Raw genomic sequence first — 17,736 nt, forward strand, 5'->3', positions numbered from 1 at the left:
GATGAGAAGAAGATCCAGTGAGCCTGGAGAACTGGATAAATATTGACCCGCATGAATGAGGTCTGTCACAGTACATAAAAAGGGTTATACACTCCTGCATGCACATACTAAGTCTGACCGTCTATCCCTCAAATAACCTCTCATTCCATAAACTATACCCACATCCTCAACTGTTCAACCACACATTTTAACAAAACTGGGAATCAATATTTATGCACAACCTGAGACTGAGATCCAGTGGAAGAAGTATGAATAATGAATGTGGTGATTGTGTGTTTTGCTGATTTCTGTCACTGACTACATGACCTTGCAAGTGTACTTACATCGATCTGAATTTCACCACCCACATCTGCACAGACGGCAAGGCTGATACACTGCAAAAAAGTTTTGCTTTTGACACGAGTGGGAATAGTTCATGAATCAGAGAAGAAATTGGGATGAAAACTAAAAAGAATACATGCATGTACATATGCATATAATTTAAAGTATTTATTTTCCATTTCCTTGTGAGCCCACTTATGTCGACCAATAGAAATCTTACAATGCATATACCTGTATACTTTCATAAATCCTCACGACATTCGTAATTCTTTCACCATTACTTAGGAAGTTGGAAGCCTTTAACATTTCATACACTTAGCACAGTTTGTAATGCATCAGATCACGTGTGAAGAGGATATTTGGCCAAATTCCAGAATTCAAAATGGGCACAGTTCATATACCAATGGATGATGCCACAGTGGCTATGTTTACTTCTCTTATGGTCTATAAGAGCACAAAGTGCTCTTATTTGCATGCATTTACTTGATGAACATAAGTGCATATTCAGCTTGTTCCATTCATTTGTAACAGTAAATAGAGGATTTTAATCCATTTGTTCTCTATAGGTAGAGGTTCGCAGGATCTTTTTCTCACTACTAATCAAGTAAATAAATGATGCTAGAGCAAGAGCTTCCGAGAAATGTGCAATTGCTTGCAACAGGGCAGTCAGTGTAAGTAATGGGACGAATGTCAAAAACATTCCAAAGTTTAGCTACAGTTACATTTTCTCTTTAAAGGAAAACTGACTATGTGACACGAGAACCTTTGTGAGAAATTGTGCTGCGTAGCAGCGACAGATGTGTGCACCGTAATGAATCAACAGGCCCAAAAAAATCCTTTTAAATATCAGAATTTAATTAGTTTTAGCTCAGTGTAACTGTTCAAATGCAGTTCAGGATAATGTAATTATAGTCAAAGTAAAGAAGACACTACTTAATCTTCAGTATGAATTGGCCATTACAGTCTCACACTTGTAAGGTTAAAAGAAGTTATCTCATTGAAGAATATCTTATATAAAAATAATTACAAGAAACAAAGTATTTCATTTGAATCACAAATAATTCACCTTGGTTGAAAGCTTTCCAATATAACCAGCAAAGTTTATTCAAATTTAACCAAAGGGACAGTGGCAAAGAATAATATTTTCTCATTATACCACGTTTTATTTCAAGTCCATATTTACTCCAAGGAGCACAGTACCAGCTTTGTGTACACATAAATATATCAAAGAGGGTATACAAGTACAGAGCTGATGTGAACATCTCTAAGGCCTGGGTCTATGAAGGCACTTCAAAATGTTGCTTTCACAGAACTTTTAAATGAAATGAAATGGACGATTCATTCTGAAAAATTACACTGCTGTCTGAAGCAGCGAGCATTTGCTTTCAAAGTGATTGGAAGTGAGAGTAGAGCGGCGTTAGTATAAGAAAGATGGTGTTTCACAGAACAGAGCAGCTAATGAGAAAACTAAAACATGTCTTACATTTACATTTTCAAGAGAAACACATCAACACCTGCACACAACCTGTCAGACAGGGGCCACATCGATGAACTTTATGTGGAGGTTCCTGCTCTGCAGGAAGCTTCAGTGTGTGTGTTGCTCAAAGTGGGAGGAGATGGGGACTTGGACTCTTTGGTAACGGTATGATTGTGCAGTCTTCACACCCGTGTGTTGTCATTAGCTGATGTCTGTACAAACTTTGCCCAAAGGTTCCACCACCAACACAGCTGAATGAGATGGGTGTGCAAGGGTGTCTCTGCGAACAAATACAACACAAAACACAAGAGTGGGAGACTTTTCTTTGAGCTTGTGTTTTTTGGTGTGTTTTTCAAGTAATGTTGTGATTAGTATGCCTTCAAATAAAGCCCCTCCAACTGTATTGTCGATCGTTTCACTTTTCCTTTCCATCTCCTTTTTCTTGGTGGTTTCTGGTTTTGTAGTGCTCATCTGGCAAGTTTCTCAGCTTCTCAGCAGCCTAAGACAAGAACACAGCAACAGTGAGTTTTTATAGTTTTACAACAAGAGTGAGCGGTGTTTATGATTATTTTTCTGTTAAATCTGAACAAACAAGGATCAGAGACTAGCTAAACCAAATATTACAATTTTTTAACTGTGGAATTTAAAAATGAGACAGATATTCCTGAGTATGTGTAAAGGGCTGCAGGGACCTGTTCAGGGGTAAGGTCCCTTTGCTCCTGGGCCAGCATCTCATACCCCACCATAAACTTCTTAACTGTGGCTGAACGCAGCAGAGGAGGGTAGTAGTGAGCATGAAGCTGCCAGTGGGAGTTGTCTTCTTTTAAATGGGGGCCAGTTGGAGCTCCTGAAGGACGAAAAGAAGGAAGAATTAGACTGAAGCGCAGTCAAGTCAGAGGCTTTATTTGCAATGATTGCTGAATGGCAAAGGAATATCCAGATGGACTGAAGTTTTTACTGTCTTCAAGTCACTTTTCTACCTCAGAGGGGAACGGAGCCACTTTACCATCATATTCTATCATACATATTTGATGCCTTCATACTGACAGAATCACAGGTCCTGGAGCACCTTGTGTGAGGCTCAGTCACATAATAAGAAAGCCATTAAAAAGAAATGAAGGCTACGTCGTAAATGCTAGCTGTGGTGATGACTGAAATGCTGTGGTTTGTTAAATGATTTCACGCCCAATTCTTGCCCTTGGTGAGCAAGTGTTTCTGGGCAACAACTCAGCACTACTCATCTCACTCTGGCTTAAAATAAAAACAGAAAAACAAATATGAAATATTAAAGTATTAAATCAAGAGTGTTTAAAAAGAATGTAAAATAAATTAAAAAAACAAATAAATAGTTAAAAAACTAAATGAAAATCAAAGAGACAACATGCTTTTATGAGGACAAGTAAACTGATAAAAAAGGCGAGCATTAAACGTGGCTTTTGCAATTTCTGAGAGTCAAACTTTTTATTTTATTTTTTTTGGTCACACACCTAATTTTTGGGCTCATCAAGCTCCTGCACTTTTCACATTCTTTTATTTTGGTTTTGCCTTTAATTTGTGCCATTGCATTAGGTGTCACCAAGAAGTCTCAAGAAGGCGATATCTGAAAACACGTTTCCACAGATTTACGACAGTAATATTCAGATATGTTTTGTGCTGCCTGCATTGTCCTACTGAAAGGTAATAGGGTGATCAGGAAGGTAGATACAGTGGCACACATCACATTAGAAAAAAAAAAAAAAGTTTAGCCTGGAGACATGAACAAAAGCTTTTCCTTTTGAGTTATTTTCCCTACAATAGGGGCCAATCAGACATAGATAAAGATGACAAGAGGCAGACGTTAGGGAAACTAATGAATGGGAAATTAAAGGAAGAACAAAGAAAAGCCTGAAGCAGACAGATAAAGAATGAATATAGATGGATGTTCCTATTAAAGGACAATTAGCCTGTTTTAAATAGCCTTTTGGCATTGTTTTTTTTCAGCTGCTTGTCTATCAGTGTAACAGAGTTACAGATATACCCGGATACGGCACAACCAATCATAGCAATTAGCAGAGTAATATTTAAAGTCACATCATAATAAAGGGTATTTGGGTGATTTTATACTACCTCCATAGACTAATCCAAGATGTTTGAAATGACTCCTATTCATACTTTAATCATACCCCCTGCTTCTCTGTGTGTCCTCGTCCATTAATCGTGTCACAGATATGTAGAATAATATCCTCCTGGAGAAGAATCGCAGGTAGTCTAATCTAATCTATAATTTCCAAATAGACTTGAACAGCATCTAACTGCATTTCTGCAAACTGCCACTAATATGTCCTACTCTAACTAAAAGCTGGCGGCTTCGAAATGAGCTTAAATAGAAAAGATGGAAGAAGTCATTATGTGAGCCATATATGATTAACAAAATAAGTGGTCAATGTGTCAATGTGTAATATATCTCAAGTATGTGTTATAGCAAACTACAGCATGTCAGCTATGCCCTCAGGAGTCCTTATAAGATAAATAAATGGATTAAACCTCAACATTTTAGAAGGTAAGAGTTCTACAAATGGAAAAAGTTGTACAATACACACATTAAAGCCTCAAACTAGTCACACCCCTTGAAAATGAAACACGTTTTCTTCGTTTTCCAACTCTCAAATCAACTATAAATGACTAATTACTCAGTATTATTCATCAGTTAGTAGTCGATTGCAAGTCATTGCTGAAACCAAAACAAAGAACTCAGTGAAGACCCCCAGTTGCCTTTGTCATCACAAGACTACCCATCCTATCATCCTATGTATGTGTGTGTGTGTGTCAATAAAAACCAGGATTTATACTGTAATTCTTTTACACAACAGTACTGTGTAGAACCGAACATGTACACACTGCTGGTACATTCTTTTAAACTTTAAATGACCATTAAAGAATTTAATGATCATTTACCTTAAATTACCTTCACTTCTTCGGCAGACTGACTTTATCATTTGAAAAGAGATAAAAGGATGAAGGTGAACTATTTGCTTAAAAGTTTCAACACTTCGCTGTGACATGACCGACACCTTTTAGTGTTGAAGAAATAAAACAGAATAAGAGATTAAAACCAAAACTTAACACAAAATCACCAGAGGCAGGTTTAAACCAAGATTTGCATCAGAGACCTGATATCTAATGAAGTAAAAAGGAAAGAAAAATGAGGCAATGAGTGTGTCCTCTCGAGGCTACAGTCCTTTTTGCCACACAACACATAGGATGGGAGCGTCTCATCTCTCTTTTTCAGAAACTGCCTTTCATGTTGGCTCCTTTGCTCAGAGTACCCTCTGCTGAAAAAAGAAAAACATGAAAGAAACGGATTGAGAGCTGTGTAACACCAACCCAGGTGGTAAGCTTTATAAAAATTTAGAGCTTCATTTGCTGAAACTGATCTGCGATGACATGATCATAGCTCAGAAAAAGACTCTCCGACAAATAATAAATTCGACTGAGTTACTCCTTGTCTATGTGGCAGTGGACGAAATAAAACAGTATTGATTTCAACCTTTTGGGTCGGCTGCTATCAGACTCTGCTCACACCACATGTTAACGAAGGCAACACTAATATGTTGTAAGGTAGGGCCTAATTTTTACTTTCCCATGCTTTTTAAGTGTGTTCACATGCTATGATGGTGAGAAATTATAAAAAAACAACGTGCAACCTTTCTCTGTCCTTCTCTGACCACTCAGCCATAATGACATGTCTCACCTCTCTGTCATTCATCTCCTGAACGCATCACAGCACTCTGCTAACCTCTGCTCCAATCGGAACCTGATTTGAGCCGTTTCTCTGGCTCCACTCACAATATGCATCTCCCACTGGCCCAGTTAAGATCAAATACCAGTGCACACCTGTGTTGGCTTAACTTAGCGGGAAGAGGGCCTTTCTTGAAATTGAACTTTTTTTCTTTTAGTTGTTTTTTTGTGTCTTGTTTCTTTGCGCATTTTGCATCTTCAGTGGAAGATTAGTTGAGGTGAGATATTTGTGGCCAATGCAAATGTGCATATCATGCAGCACGTTTTGTCAACTAAAGGACTTTTAATACAGTATGTTGACATGTTCATTCACTTGCGGTCTGACTTATTGATTTTTTTTTCATTCCATGTAATGACTAGTGTTACAGGAGTTACAGGAAAATGGACAAAGTCATCACTGTACATCATTTTTATATTGTGGCTCCATTTTCATAAAGTCTCGGATCCTCTCTCCCAAAACATCCTTCCATCCATCCATTATCTATACCGCTGAATCCGTCGGTCGGGTCGCAGGGGGGCTGGAGCCTATCCCAGCAGTCATCGGACGAGAGGCGGGGTACACCCTGGACAGGTCGCCAGTCCATCACAGGGCCACACAGAGACAAAAGAGATGAACAACCACACACGCTCACACTCACTCCTAAGGACAATTTTAGAGACACCAATTAACCTAACATGCATGTTTATGGGCAGTGGGAGGAAGCTGGAGTACCCAGAGAGATGTCCAAAATCATTTATCATTTACTGCTGTGACTACTAGCATGTCAAATATAATTGGATTAACTGCTGATTTGGCTCACTTTCTTCTTTCTATTTAGTGGTAGACTGTGTGTTACATTACTACTGAGAAAGAAAGGCCCCAGCCAGGAGCTGAACCTGGAACCCTCTCGATGTGAGGCGACAGTGCTAACCACCACACCACCGTGCAGCCCTCTCCCAAAACACAGCTTTACATATAAATCTTAAATTTAATCTATTTTATTTTTTCAAGGTGTCTACCAGACTTGACTGTGCTGAACAGCAGGCAGTCAGGCAACAGTGAGCACCCGATGCTGCATCACTCTGCTGACTTCTTTAGGTGGTAACCTTGAAGGGGAGTCCACAGGTTTGTTGTCATTGTAGTGTAAGACAGCTTGTTTGTACAAAGTTCAAAAACAGCCTTATCTTTGTTCTGTACAATACCCTTTAAAGGGCCGAATGCAAAATGCTTCCAAAAAAAGCTTCGCAAATAATTGTATAATAGTGTAGTAACGGTTTTCTCAGAATTACTCTGTTTGCTGGTTTGTTGCACATTCGTCGCAATACTGCAAGCATGACAATAGCTCATTTTACTGAGAGGTCACTGACGCAAACATTAGAACAAAATGATACTAAACTGTGCCCTGCTGAATCACTACTCACATTCTGATGGTTCAAATTACTAAATGAGAGGGGCAGCATTGTGGTGACGATGCAGTTAACATCCAAATCTGCTGTTCTCTTCGTTCCTATGTAGCACTGCGTCTTTTAGTTTAAGTCAAAGTTTATTTCTATTGCACACTTACGAGCTGACCAAAGTGCTGTGCAAGCTGAACAAACATAGATATAATTAACAGTTTCTAAAACAGCAATTAATATGAGTAAAAAAAGGGCTTCAAGGCATCAAATAAATGAGTAATATAAGAGCAGTGAGCAGTGCATGATAAAAGCCAAGATATGCTACTCAGCCAAGCCTAAAATCCAGCAAGAAGAAAAAGGTTTTAAGCAAAGTTGATTGAGGGTCTAAGAAAAAAGGAAGGCTGTTCCAAAGATTATGATCCGCAACCGAAAAGGCTCCATTACCTCTACTTTTTAACCTAGATGTAGGGACGTCCAAAGAAAATTAATTCATAGACCTTTAGTGCTCTGGATGGATTACAGTTAGAAGGGTGGCTGCCTTTTTTTTCTTTTTTACAGACTGCAAGCGGCAAAGTGCCAATTGATTAACAGCAACATACAAAGAATTGCAGTAATCTAAACGATAGATAATAAAAGCATGATTTACTCTCTCAAAGTGGTGTAAAGGGATGTGGGCCTTCTCCTTACAGGGATGTCTTTATTGGAAAAAACATATTCTTGATTGCCCAACTACTCTGTCAAACTGTAACACCTTGTTTGGCTGCAGTAAAAGCCTGTCCTGTCCACAAGGGTAACAAGACAAATCGAGTAAACAGACTGATATGTCCGTCATTATGGTGGAAACCATAACAACTATATCCTCTCCAATTCAGTTGATCTTGAATAATAAGTTGTACAGTTGTATAATAACTGTGTTGGTTTCTACATTCTATATATCTTTACTTTTTTCCCCAATGACAGGGCAGTTCCTCACCATGAATTATCACATATTGATGATTTTTATGTTCTGCACAGCCACACCCCATTCTCAAATTCAGCATCTGTTCTTCAGCCACTCTTCAAACACTTTCAGGTGACAAAAGTAAAACTCTAGCTTTGTTTTTCCTCCAAGAGGCAACACCCCCCTCCAAAAAAACCATGAAACCGACCCGTATAAATTAGAAATAACCCCAATTTAAATGTTACGTAACACAGAAATGAGACACAAGAGTTTGGTCTGTCAAGCTGAAAACAACGCTGGCACACTTCATCATTTCAATATGCAAAAGAACATAGAACAGTTTCAGTCTCTGCTCTGCTGTTTTCTCAGCTGGAAAAGCCTGGAGTTACACCACGAGTGAGTGCCCTTTACCTATGAGACCTCCTGCTTTACATATGAGAGAGCTTTCTTAACGCTTTAAATATCCCGCTGTGTCTGAGTGTGCATTGAAGTGGTATTACAGTAAGTATAAGGGTGGCATCGAAGTCGAGAGGTTTGCGTATAATTTATTACAGCAGAGTTGATTATCGAACCTGTTGAAAATGTATGCAGCATGCATGCTAAGTCACAACTTTCCATAACATTTGACAAATAAACGTAAATATTCAGATGTGATATTTGTGCTGCTGCCAGGCGAGTCCTATTGCAAAACTATTTTCAATTGAAAATATTAATGAAACACGATGCCTTCTGCATGCAAAATCCTAGTGATCAGACAACGTGAAGGCATGCTTATAATGGTGAATGTGGACTACGAGAAAGAAGGGAAGCAAGAAGGATGGTCTGACTTTAAGAAAGCATCAAGTCCAACAAGATATGTGAGAGAAAATAGGAAACAGAAAGAAAGTGAGACAGGGTAGAGAAGGCTATATGGAGTCTTTTCTGTTGCTTGCAGGCTTTTAAAAAAAGAGGGTGAAGAAATGCGGCGTGTGAGATGGAAGTGGAAGAGAAGGAGATTTTGGGTATTAAAAACCTGTGGGGTAAGACCGTCACAAAAACTTAAATAAGGTGAGACAGAATTTCCCCTGATCCCCTCATTCCTGTTTAATTTGGTGTAGCACTAGAAGTATCTTAAAATCTTTACCGTGAAAAGACTTTACATCACATTACTGATTATAGTCACGGGCCAACACCCTGCTCTGCAGACTTCTGTGAGTAAGGCTCCTTTCAGATTTCACCTAAATAAAGTTAAGTGGCTGAAAGCTGGCCTGACATGTGAAGAGCATCTTGTTTGTAGCAGCACACGTGTGTTACAATCCACTGATCCATCCAAATAACTGAAGGTTCCTACATATTTTCCATTTCAAAATTCCATACTTTTCATACTCAAATTTCCAGATTTCTTAGATGATTTTTTTTACATCTCAGTACAAATATTTGGATGTTTGCTCATTAGGTTTTAAATCATACAGTGAATATGTGTTATATTATGACCAAGTATACTATCATACTGCAAAAGAATTCCATAAGATTCAAGCTTTATGTACTGTATCTTATAGATCATTTATGACCAAATCAATGCAGAGCATATTATTCAAGCTGAAAAACAACAAGCAACATAGAAAAGCACCAACCTCTTTGCCTGAAGTGGAGGAATTTTAGCACCAAGACAAATCAAATATACACCACATGTTTTATCCCAGATCAACATCTCTGTACTCGATCACATCAATCACTTCTCAATTCATTGGCCTACCCTTATCTTAAATTTGCTGTAATTAAACCATTGTTTAAACCCTTGATCCTGATGTTAAAGCTAATAAACTTATATCTAACCACCTGTTGTCTCTAAAACCCTTGAAAAAGTGGTTTTAAAGCACTCAATTGCCTCTTTAATAATTGCCGGTGTGCGCCAAGAGTTTCAGTCTGTTGAGATAAACTATTAAGTTAAACTGAACCTTGACAATGTTCTCGTCTCTGTGCTGGTCCGATTGTATCTCAGTGCTGCATTTGACACAACTTTATTACAATACAAACACTTGAACATATATTTCAGTTTGTTCAGGTAAATGATGTGTCCTAAAGTAAATCGAGGAGTTCCCCAGGGTTCTGGTTTGGGACTTATTCTGTTTGCTCTATACAAGCTTCTTTTGGACAATTTCACCAGAAAACATGACATACACTTCCACTGTTATGGTGTTGACACTCTGACACTTGAGGAAACCAATCAGTTACCGAAGCTACAAGCTTGTCTTAGACGTAAAAGTGTGGCATCCTTTTCTACTTTTGAATCGAGGCAAAACAAAGGGAACTGTTTTTGGCCCAGAAAAACCTCAGATATTCATTTTCTGACCATATAATTAATGTGGATGTCATTTATTTCACTTCAAGTACTACTGTGAGGAACCTTGGAGTTATTTTGGACCAAAATCTATCTTTTAATTCACACATCAAACAGGTCTCTAGCAACAGCTTATGTCATCTGCAGAATATTACCAAAATCTGGAGCACCCTGTTTTAATCAGACAATGAACAACTGGCCCATACCTGTATATTCATCACATCTATGCTGGACTATTGCAATGCCATTTTAGTTGGGTACATAGATCTCTTTGAAAATCTTTCAATATATCCAAAATACTGCAGTCAGAGTCCTTACTGGTATTATCCAAGCTGCCACTGGGTGAGTGGTGGAGACAAATGAGACCCAACACACACTTATACTAATTTTCACGTTTGCCTTTGCTCTGTAAAACACTTTGCATTCCTGTTTCAAAAGTACAGTACAGATAGAGTTAAGTCTTGCTTTTTTTTTGGGCTAGGCTTTGCTAACTTGTGATAAATAAGCTGCACTTATAAACCACCGCCGTCAGGCTTATAAGTGCCTCAAAATGTATTTTTCATTCAGCCATTAACACACAACATGTGGGCAAGCTACTGCCACTTTGAGCAACATGTGTCCAAAGACACCTCAACACGCAGAGAGGTGGTGGACTGAACCACAAAGCCTTCCTTTTGTGAGCAATCTGTTCTTCCACCTGAGCCACGGTCAACCATGGCGCCCGTGCATCTGTATGCGTGTGGCTACATCTGTGTATTCTCAATCTGTTACGATAAAGTGAGGTCACAAGTGCCAAAATGACAACGGGTAACATTTTTATTTGAATCTTCCGAATGGTAGCTAAACCAAGAGGTGACATAATGTTGGATATATGTATCTTTTATATATAATCTATAGCCCCTTTCACACTGCCGAATAACCCGCGTTTAATTCGCGAATTTAGCGTGTCCGCTGTTGTGTTCACACTGCCGACCAGGGCTGCCGTGTCAACTCGACTCGCCTTTCGACCCGCGTCGGACCCTAGTCTTTTTGCCGAGCCGAGTTTGATGTGAACACAATCGACGCGGGTCGGACGTGGGCGTGACGTGAGGAGTTTAAAAGACAGAATGGACAGCTGATTCAGAACAACAGCGACAGGTGAGGACAAGTTTTACTCTGTTTTAGCCTACATCAAGTTGGAGACATTTTTTAATATGGCCAACTGGGGAGACAAGGAGGTCCGCGAGCTCCTCAGCCCCCGAACAGAGGACGTTATTTTCCGCCACATTTCGGGGACGGTGAAAGATGGACCTCTGCTGGAAGGGCTGGCGAGAAAGATGGGAGAGCGCGGTTTCCCACGCAGCAAGACGCACCGTAAAGTAACATCTCCATGAACTGCATTGCAAAAATGAGTTCTCAAGGTGTCCCGCCATCGTTTGTTTGAAAAATTTGATGCAGACAGGTGTATTTCACCCTACCTCCGACGCATTGGCTTGTGCCTACGTCATTGTACACGCCCAGCATTTTATGTGTTTCGTGTGACGCTCTGCCACTAGGCAACTCCCCCTGAACTCGGCTTCAGGCGACACGGGTCACCCTGACACGCCAAGCGTTCACATTGCTCGACGCGGGTCGAAGGTGCAATTTGGACCCGCTAAGATAGCGGGTCGCAGTGTGAAAGGGGCTTGTGGGATAAGCAATCTGCTTGTTGAATCAAATTTACATATTCATCTAAATTAAAACAAACAAAAAAACCTGGAAACACTGGAAAAGTGAAAAAAAAAATACTATACTCTGCTATACTTTTTAAGATGTAGAAACCCTGTTAATCTGTAGAACCATTCATCCTTTGCTCCTTCCATCATCAAAAATAACAAAAGCAGATTTTAAAAAATATTGAGCCAACACCGATATTTTCAACACACTTCACTTCCCACATTCTCCAACTTCTTGTCTTACCATGCCAGCCCATTGAGTACGGAAAAGAGACCTCAAACAGATTGTCGTACTTCGTCAACAGGCGCTTCATAATGGCTGCAAGACCTGACAAACGAACATGGAAAAAGATCAAATCAGGAAAGACGAGGAAGGTGGACAGCAGGGGAAAAGAAGACATTGTTAGTGTGTCCCTGCTTTAACGCTTTACAAAAGTAAAAGAAGCCGGGGATGTGCAACTAATTAAAAAGTAGTAACAAAGTGAGCATACTTTAATCTGTATGATGGGCGAAAAAACAAACCTCCCGATCACCATAATGTCCTCTTTCTTTGAATAATACCTCAAATGGAGACACATTAGACACCAAAAATTATCAGTAACTGTGGCTTCTTTTTAACTAAGTGGCCTTCTGTATGTAAGGGCCCACAACGGGGAACTTATGATCATATTTCTCAAAAAGTTTTTATGTAAGAAAAACAAAAACAAACAAAGAAAAGAAGCTTGTTTATGAAAAAAAATATTTTAAAATATTTTATACACAAAAGACAGCTTGCATCGTCATCATTGCACAATTTTTAGTTAAATTTAGGTTTTAATCAACATTTTACACAGTAGCCTAGCTTTTATTTATTTGGGTTCAACTCTGACTGTATCTTTACACACACACACACACACAACACAGAGACTCACCTTCCCTCTCCTCTGTTGACAGGTCACTAATTCTGAGGACATGTCGTCGTGGCAACAGCAATGTCTGGTAGGGCCATGTTGCCCAATATGGTACCACTGCCAGCCAATCTGAACTCTCAGCCACCACACGCTCCTAAGAGAACAGACATGTTAAACAATATTTGGGGATTTGAACAGAGGAAAAATTAAGTTTTTAAAAGATTTTAGGGGTAACTGATAAATAGTTAAACACCACTATTCAGGAGAATCGAGACCCCTTAAGCTTGTTTCCATTAACATTTAGTCTAATGCAGACTGCTTCAAATTAAGCATTGTAATTAAACTTTGATTTATTGTACCTTTTGCTCCATTAGTTTTGTTTGCTTTTCAAGTATTTCTGGGTATTTTTCAGTAGTCATTTCCCATCAGACCAATGGCCAACATTGATAATGCAGATATCACAGACAGAAGAGATAGCTGGGACCTTCATAGAGCTGCTGTTACAGAAGCAAGTGCAACACAATTAGATTTTCTCTTTGCTGTATTTTCAGATTTCACTACTTTTAAGTAAACTGCTTCTTCAACCTCAGAAACCTCACACATATAGGCTGTTGGGAACAGATATGAACTGTATGCTACTGTAACACATTTTCACCAAAAGGAATTCAACAACTTCTAAATGGTCCGGGTCAACGTACAATACTTCTCACTCATCCTGCCATACTGAAAAAGCTTCTTTTTTTCCTCTTAGAGATGAGACATCTTTTAAAAATGTTTACTTAAAGACCATATTTTCCAACTGGCTTTCAAAGAAGAATAAACCATCAATAGGAGCAGTTTAGGTAGGACACACAGTACCGCTTTATTGGGGCACACGCTGACCTTGCCTACAGATGGAGACCTTCTGAAACAGTGTTGTGAACAGATGTCAGCTGATATCAGCAGACCAACATTGGGAGAGTGATGAGTTCTTGCTGGGTGATAATAACTTTCAAATAGGATGAAGCTGGGACACTAAAGCCTTTGTAGTGAAAAGAAGGATTTGTAATTATATTATGAGTTTTAAAGGGAGCCAACACAATGAGAAATGTGATCTCTCTTAATGATACCAGAGTATGTGGCCAGAGTATATGGTCAGTAGTCCGGCCACAGTAATTTGGATCAAGTGACAGATTTTGAGCGAATGCCAAAACAGCAAGAAGTCTAGGATGTGATGAATGTTCTTGTATTTCCTGAAACTATTCAATGTCAATAAAATTATCTTAAACCAAAGCTGTCCTTCAAAACTCGAACATTTTTTGGATGAAGCTCCTACTTTAGGAGGGCTCAGACTACCCAATCTTACTTTACTTTTACTAAAAACAACAACAAAAAAACCCTCCAAAAATAGTTCAAAATGATAATATAACAGGTCAGACGTATTGGCTTGTTTGCAGCAAGAAGACTAATTACCATAAAGTGTCTGAGGCAGAGATTTAACAAGCTGATGAGTGGGCACAAACACAACTTGACCTTACAATTACAATTCATAAGAAATGGATTGGCTTGGTGCGGGTGTGGTGTACGTGCTAAAGAGATGCAGCATGAATCAGACGTAAGACAGCTCCGAACAAAAAGACAATCTTTGCACAGAACTTGAAGTTACTGCAGATTTACATATATTTTCTAATACAACTAACCTTACTCTGACATTAAAGGCCAAAGAGCATAAATAACATTTATCAGCAGGATCAGTTATTTTCTTTTTTTTGCGGCCAAACAACATCATCAACAAGCTGAAATACACACGACCTTTACAGATTCCCATTTTATAAAATTGCAATGGATGAGATGATACCAAACCACTGCCTGTTCACACGGTCATCAGACGATACAGAAAAGCATCCCTGACCTTTTAACTCTGATGTGGTCTCAACCAAACTTAGAGAAAAATGTAGGACTTTTTAGCTGCTACATCCTCCAAACATTGTCAGCCTGGGTAGATGCTACTGCATACAACTGATTTATGAGAACTTATTTGTGCAAAACAGTTAAAGAGTTATGAGACTGGAAAGACCGAACTATGGTTTATAGTGTGTAGCGCTGCACAGCACAAAAGTAATTAGATAATAGAGGCTAAAAAGCTCTGTAAGAGTGATAAGTTGTGATACTGCCAACTGTCTACCACTGCTAGCTGCTTCATTTGATTCACACACCATGCATGGAGTTGTATGATGTACTATACTATTTTTTATTTACTGTACAGCCGTTGTGTGACCATGTCAGTGTTGTGAGGAACTCAGTTTATGAGCCAGCTAGCCATAATGCTAAATAGATCTTTCCTAGTGTTCAGTGCAGACTGTGACAAGATAGACTAGGGTATAAATACTGTTTCTATCCAACTCTAACACAGTAAAAGGGAGTAAAATAAGATTATTTAGTAGGTGGCAGAGACTTTATACTTGTAGCCTGAGACTATACTCCTGCTATACACAGCTACTGATCATAAGACTGCACTGGTAGCCTAGCAGCTAGCAGTTGAAAATGAAAAAGCGATGACACATTCAACCGGGTTGGTAACTTGTGTCTAACGCAGCTACACACTGGATCATCTATTGCTTCGACCGGACATTAGTATGGAGAAGGTAACAACTAGCATGTCAAGACGAATAGCCCATTGGATTAGATACTTTTTTTGGGCATTAGCAAGTCTGTCAATAAGTAATTTTAGGCTGGCAGCCATCACGCCAAGCTTTACAATGTCCAAAATCCATCAATCCATCCACTTTCTATGCCCGGTCCTTTCTAGGGTCATGGGGGGGCTGGATCCCTGCTGTCATTGTACGAGAGGCAGGGTAAAGCCTGAACATGTCACTAGTCCATCACAGGGTCACCTAGAGACAAACGAGACAAACAAACATCCACGCACGCTCACACTCACTCCTAAGGTCAATTTAGAATCACCAATTAACCTGAAATGCATGTTTATGGGCAGTGGGAGGAAGCTGGAGTACCTGGAGAGATGTCCAAAATCATTTATCATTTACTGCTGTGACTACTAGCATGTCAAATATAATTGGATTAACTGCTGATTTGGCTCACCTTCTTCTTTCTATTTAGTGGTAGACTGTGTGTTACATTACTACTGTAATGTTAGTACTACTGACCGTCTACTGTGGACTTGTAACAGTAACAGTTACTGCAGTTTGGCAACTTATCAGCAGCCATGTGAACTGAATGTGTTATATGGTGCAACACACAGGAAGCCAAACAACCATCTTCTTCCTCTGAAATCAATACAGTGGAGAAAAGTGTTCAAAGGGTGATAAACTACCTTAAGCACTTTTTTTTAAAATCACGTTACTCTTTTACTCCCGGAATTAAAGTCTATCTCACAACAGAACATACTCAAATGCGAATTCTTCTGCCAGCATCCTTCGCTAATTATCCAACTTAAGAATGCAATAAAGCATTAGAAGGGTAGTCGTAACTAAGACACGATTATCTGTAATCAGACACCCAAGCAGAAAGACTACTGTCGTCATTTAGCAACCGCAGAAGAAAACACTAAGCAATCAAACATAATCAATCAAGTGTACAGCATGTATGGGATTTTTCTCAGTGCAATACCACTTACTGTTTCACTTCAACATTCAGCAGGAGATGTTATACTCCCTTTTTCAGTCTTCAGTCATTCTTGCATTCCTCTACTCATGTTCTTTTATACTTTTAAACAATTATGAAGGAGCAAAATGAAGATGGAAAACTGAGCTGAGGATAGAGAGAGGAAGTGGAGGATGTCCAAAAAACAGACACCTCACAGACAGCCAATCCCAAAGAGTTTCATTCAATTAGCTCAGAAAGTTTTTGTTTCAAAGTCAAGAGTGTCACTGGGGAACCAAAGTCCAATTCAGACTCCTCTAAACACTGCAGTGTGCCAATTTACGGCCCTAACCTTGGGTCAAAGAGACAGGGGCAAAAAGAGGGAGACACACACGCACACACACACACACACACACACACACACAATGGCAAGTAACGGGCAGGGCATTCTTCTTTGCACGCTCATGCACACAAACCTCTGCTTACGCTCTGATTTTATAGAGGTCAGTCCCCATGAGTAGCCGTCTAGGCGATTCAAGTGTCTACTCTGCTCTTCTCAGAACCTTACTGTTATCCTCCCTATCACACACACAGTCCCAGTGGTACAGGTCAGCTCATTCCCTAAATGAATCAGTTGCTTTCTTCCTACCTCCACATCTTATTTCTGTTTTTGTGACTTGGCATTTCTGTTTGCATGGCTCTCCTTCATTCTCTCTCTGCTTCTGAAATACTTTGTGCTTCAACTCTTATCGGTCAATCTTGCACTTTATCATCAATCTCATGCTTTATCTTTAACTGTTCCTGAGGATTGGAGAAATGCTAATAGTCAGTCAATGAATGTGCTGCAATTCAGGAGAAGAGAGAGAGAAAGACATAACATCAAAATCTACAAAAATAATATGTCTGTTTGTTCGGTAAAAAAGTTAAACTTACTTAAGGTTAAAGTTACTAAGGTTAAACCAACCAAATTTTTTTTTTAAATATTAGATGAAATCAAGTTATTTAAAATATCTATTCTGACTAAGCTGTAATGTCAAAGAGCATGAACAACAAACTTACAGACTGGTATATAAGGTAGTAAAATGATGTGATGGTAATGTTTAACGGATTAATAAAACTTAACACATAAATTCATTCAAGCAACATTATCTGCCACTTAAATGTCAAATCTTTACAGGTTAACCTTATAAAGACAACATATACCACATTTGATGAAAACAGAAGTAGCCAATTTTAAGAGGTATATCTGTGAATAGAACCTAAGTTCAGTATTTTGAAGTGAGATGAAAAGCCATCTGTCAACATTAACAGAAAAAAGAATTACTAGTGTGTCAAGTTTAATTCGCCAACAGTAAGTT

At 39.0% G+C, this 17,736-nt stretch overlaps 1 protein-coding gene across 1 annotated transcript in view; it reads right to left on the reverse strand.

Annotated features, from left to right (window-relative positions):
* Positions 1-1,400: 1,400 nt before the first annotated feature.
* Positions 1,401-17,736, reverse strand: part of galt (galactose-1-phosphate uridylyltransferase) — a 31,149-nt gene continuing 14,813 nt past the window's right edge. Inside the window, exons 8-11 of the mRNA XM_075456069.1 lie at positions 12,818-12,950; positions 12,151-12,234; positions 2,491-2,645; positions 1,401-2,297 (exon numbers count right to left, since the gene is read on the reverse strand). Coding sequence (XP_075312184.1) covers positions 2,214-2,297; positions 2,491-2,645; positions 12,151-12,234; positions 12,818-12,950 — 456 coding nt within the window. The 3' untranslated portion in view covers positions 1,401-2,213. The remainder of the gene's footprint in view (positions 2,298-2,490; positions 2,646-12,150; positions 12,235-12,817; positions 12,951-17,736) is intronic.

This window comes from Odontesthes bonariensis, chromosome 22, assembly GCF_027942865.1.
Source record: "Odontesthes bonariensis isolate fOdoBon6 chromosome 22, fOdoBon6.hap1, whole genome shotgun sequence".
Classification (NCBI taxonomy): domain Eukaryota; kingdom Metazoa; phylum Chordata; class Actinopteri; order Atheriniformes; family Atherinopsidae; genus Odontesthes; species Odontesthes bonariensis.